Raw genomic sequence first — 4,647 nt, 5'->3', positions numbered from 1 at the left:
AAGAGAGACAGACAGACAGACACAGAGACAGTGAGAGGGAAAGTGAGAATCACCCCCCAGGAGGATGCAATCCCTTCTCCTCTCGGGATCTTGGGCATGCACCCACACATGCTCAGCGTGAGTTTCAAGCCACTGGGTCTGGGACTTGAACCACGGTTGGCCAGATGGAAGTCCAGCTACATAACTGCTTTAGCCCCTGCTAGTCCACAGGCTCAAGCTCTTCATCACCACACTGCGCTGCCTCCCTGCCTTCTTTATTTTCATGCTGCCAAGTCATTGGTGCCGTGGAGAAATATCCAACGGTGTAAAGGGAGATGGAGTAAGAACTGTCTCCCTGGCAATCTCAGCCTCAGGAAGTTACCCCACAGACCTTGCACAAGGGAGAACAGACACACACACAGGAGATTCGCCACAGCACAGGCTTGGGAGCAACATCAGTGACCGCTGATAGGGGCCGGGCGAATGCACGGTGGGGCACCTGCATGGCATGATGGCGCCTCTGCTGTATAAGAAGGAAGGAGGTGCTGCGTGAAGATCTGGACAGGAGGTGCTGAATGGCGGGCATAGCCCCCACCACCTGGATACTCTCTGGATATGGACGAATGAATGAATGGGCTACTGAGGTAGAACTGTATATTTAGAGTCAAGCAAGACACAAAGAAGAACCTACAGCCCATGATGATGGCTTACAGGGAGCTCACTGAGGGTGGGGCTACGTCTTCGTTGGCACAGGGCTTGGTGAGTAGCAGCACAAGTTTATTGAATAAATCAGATGCGGGAAGACTGGCCAGGTGTGGATGGGCTCACCTCTCAGAAGACCCTTCTTGGCAGGACCACCTATTTCATTTAATATTTTTTATTGGGCACCTATCCAGGCCAGCCCATGGCAGCCAAGTGACAGTCAAGTCCCTGCTCTTGTTAGTTCTGGTGGGGTAGGCAGACCATGTACATGTGATCAACCAAGGAACTCCGATTGTTTTGCTAGGGAGAAGTGTGTGGGAGGGAAGAAAACAGGATCCCATAAGAGACAGTCACTGAGGGACCCACTTTAGATAAGGTATAGGGAAGGCCTCTGTGAGACCCGAAAGATGAGGAGACAGCAGAGCCAGGCCCTGGGAAGAGGATCCCGGCAGGGGAAGACAGAGCGTGCTGAGAGCCTGGGATGGGACAAAGCTACCTTTGCTCATGCTTCCTTCCAGAAGGCGACAGGTGGAAAACTTACTCTTCTGTCTCCAGAGAGTTGACACGAGCGACGTAGTTGCTGGGGATGTAGCCTTCTTTCTTGGTGGCCAGGGATCGAGCCCTCCACCACTCCCCAGACCTAAAGGACAAGAGGTAGTAAATGGGTCAGGGCATAAGGGCCATTCTCTGGTTCCCTCAGGCTCCCTAGCCTTGGCCTAGAAAGCCACCTCCCCACCCCCGGCCCTCAGGTGAGGGCAGGGCCATGGTTGTGCCAGGCCCCAGCATATGCTCACGATTAGACAGGGGACTTTACCACAGCCCCCACTGTGCATTTGCAGGTCTGGAATTGAACCCTGCCCCTGACTTCACAGCTGTATCCCTGATCTCTAGTCCTGCTCTTCACTCCTGGACTTCAGCTTTGGCCTTGCTAGTCACCAAGGCAGGGCCCCGTGTCCATGGGGGACTTACAGTGGTTTGGCTGGGACTGAGAGTAGGAGGGAGTGGGCTTAAGGACTGACCATGCATGACCACTCCCACCCTTGGGCCCCAGCCATCTTGGGCACTATACCCACTGATGGTGAAGGATGTAGGAAACGAGGTGGCAAACTCAGAGTCAATTTTTTTTTTTCCCCCTAGGACATCTGCACTCACGAAGTTGGGTGGTAGAGTGAGAAAACATCCCTCCATGGGGCATGGTCATGCTGAAATCCCTTCTCCATTTCTCCCTCCTTTTGCAATTTTGGACTTGCCCACACACATGCTGGGCATGTTTTTCAATCCACTGAACCATGGTCCAGCACTTGAACCATGCAGTCGGCCCTGAAGAAATCAGTCACCTTAACCACCGGGCAATGGGCAGGCCTCAGTCCAAGGATTTCTGAATGCAAATCAGCTCATCACCTCCGTAGAGTGTGGTCTACAGGTAAGCCTGCAGTTTCATCCCAGGAGCCTTGGGAGACTTCCCTGAGAAAGTGCTTTCACCCCCTCATCCCTGCCTGGGTGTGCACCGTGAGTAAGGACAGGAGCCCCTTCATCAGCCCTTCCTCTTCTGTTCCAATCTGGTCCTCGATCAGGTCCCCGCTGACCATTTATACCCATTATAAGACGGTCTACCATGTTGTTTATTGACAGTAAAAGAGAGCACAATGGCGCACTGGAGGTCAGTTCGTCTTAGGGCGAGTGGGGTGGGGACTCACTCCTCTAGGACGACCATCTGGTCCCCCTTCTGGAAGCTGAGGTCTTCGTGGTGAATGGCCTCATAATCATACAGGGCGACCACGATGAAGTCCTCAGAACCTGCTGGGAAGAGGGACACAGGGGATGGCATGTGTCTGAGGTCACACAGGATCCTGAGTGTGTTCCCACAGCTCCGGGCGTTCCTCGTCCCTGCACCCGGCGCCCAGCTCTGGACCCGCGGACATGTCTGCCTCATGGCATAAGCCTGAACGTAACTAAGCATCTTACCGTGCTGGGTGTGATTCTAGAGTTTAAAGCATTGGGTTTTGTTTGTGTTACTACATGAAATGCAATAGCCTGTGTAAAGTACTTGAGGTGCAATTTAGGGGATTTTTCAAGGGTGGGGTTTTTCAAGGGACTCTTAGCAATTTTGCCTCCAGCTTTGGCTCCTCTACAAGACAGTGACTCGTCTGCACCTGCAGGCCAGATACTTACCATCTGCAGACCCTGGGGGGTTGCCGTTGCTGCTGTTAGAGCCCTGTAGGGAAGAAACGGAGTCGGGAGTGAGTCTGACAGCGCGTGAGGAGGGCTGTATTGAAAAGGATACCTAACCCCTGTGTCACAGGACAAGGAGGCCAGAAAGGACTGGCATGTGTCTGAGGTCACACAGGGCACTAAGGACAGAGCCAGCACGAGGGTCCAGGTTTCTTGAGCTGTGGCCTTGGTCCCTGGTCTTGAGAATATGCAGAGATGTGGCTTGACCCTCTCTCTTGACATACAGATAGGAGTTGGTCCAGATCAGTGTTTTCCAAGGTGTGTTTGCTCCAATACACACCGTGATTAGAGGCCCACTGTGTACGTGAAATAGTCTAAGTGTCCATCCAAAGGGGAATCGCTGCCTAAACTGTGGCACTCTAAGCAGCTTTTTTGTTGTTGTCGTTGAGAGGGTTTTGCTACAGGGTGCATGCGCTTGACTGAGAGACAGAGAGATAGAAAGCGAGAAATCACCCCCCAGGGGGGATGGCCACGCCGTGATCTCTTTTCCTCCATTCTCCTCGCGGGATCTTGGGCACAACCGCACCCCCGCCTGGTGTGAGTTTAAGCCACAGCGTCCAGGACTCAGCCGCGGTTGGCTACATGACATAGCCATTACACTAACTGCTGGTCCCTCTAAGCATCTTTTATAAGGGGAAGTTGAGCTTCATGTCTGATATAACTTGACCTCAAAGATACACTGTTGTGAGGGACCAGCAGATGGTGTAATGGTTACATTGCTGGACTCCCACGTGGTCAACTGTGGTTCGAGTCTTGAACCCAGCAGCTTAAAATTCACGCCAGGTATGTGTGGATGTGTGCCAAAATTCCAAGAGGACAATGTGGTGTGGCCATCCCCCCAGGGGGTGATCTCTCACTTTCTGTCTCTCCAGCGAGTGCATACACCCTATAGCCAAAAAAAAAAAAATCCAAAAACAAACAAACGAAACAAAAGAAAAGATACACTGTTGAGTGGGAAAAAAAGCTGATTTTGCAGAATAAGGAATATACAGGGTCTTCAGAAAGTTCATGGAAAATATGCATTTAAAATACTGTGTGGGGACTGGCAGGTGGCATGATGGTTAAGGTGCTGGACTACCACATGGCTGACCATGGTTTGAGTCCTGGACCTGGAGGCCTGCTTTCTCATTCTCCCTCTCTCTCTCTCTTTCTCTCCATCTCTCTCTGGTCAAGTTGAATAAAAAAATAAATAAAAATAAATAAATAAATACAATAACTATTTAAAACAACACAAAAAAACTGTGTGTGGATTTTATAATTTTTTGCGCCAAAATAAACTTGTACTTCAATTCCATTTCTCCACATTCAATGTATTTATATAAAACACACATGTGTGATGCACATGCCCTAAATGTTTTCTGTGGACACATACTAGCTACATGTGAGTGTAAATTCATAGAAAAAAGCTCAAAGGGTCTACACCAACCTGGCAACAACTGATATCTCTGGGGGATGTGGTACTTCCAGAGAGGGAAGCGTTGGTGTGTAGACACAGTGGCTTTAAAAGTAACTTGTGATTTTTTTAAAATCAATTTTCAAGGAGAGTGTATTTGTGGGCTTACATAAGTTAACACTGATTTGAAGAAACAGGTTTGAGAAACACTGAGGAACACATTTTTGGGAGCGATTCACAAAACCTGTTCCAATGGTTTGCAAAGGCTTTGAGGAGTCCTGCAGGGCAGAGCTTGCTTCCCCCAGTGTGTCTCAAACTGATCTGACCTGGGAACACTTTCT

At 50.2% G+C, this 4,647-nt stretch overlaps 1 protein-coding gene across 3 annotated transcripts in view; it reads right to left on the bottom strand.

Annotated features, from left to right (window-relative positions):
- The window catches only part of HCK (HCK proto-oncogene, Src family tyrosine kinase), a 45,220-nt gene that overhangs the window by 17,791 nt on the left and 22,782 nt on the right, over positions 1-4,647 (bottom strand). For 2 of the 3 annotated variants that reach the window (XM_006154735.3, XM_027774276.1), the window contains 3 exons: positions 2,854-2,896; positions 2,379-2,478; positions 1,223-1,321 (listed from right to left, as the gene is read on the bottom strand). In XM_006154735.3, the coding sequence (XP_006154797.1) occupies positions 1,223-1,321; positions 2,379-2,478; positions 2,854-2,896 (242 nt within the window). Of the gene's footprint in view, positions 1-1,222; positions 1,322-2,378; positions 2,482-2,853; positions 2,897-4,647 lie in introns of all 3 variants that reach the window. The other variant, XM_006154734.3, reaches the window with a different exon arrangement.

This window comes from Tupaia chinensis, unplaced genomic scaffold, assembly GCF_000334495.1.
Source record: "Tupaia chinensis unplaced genomic scaffold, TupChi_1.0 Scaffold000418_1, whole genome shotgun sequence".
Classification (NCBI taxonomy): domain Eukaryota; kingdom Metazoa; phylum Chordata; class Mammalia; order Scandentia; family Tupaiidae; genus Tupaia; species Tupaia belangeri.
The sequence above is the reverse complement of the archived record's forward strand: the minus strand, read 5'-3'. Positions and strand labels throughout refer to the sequence as shown.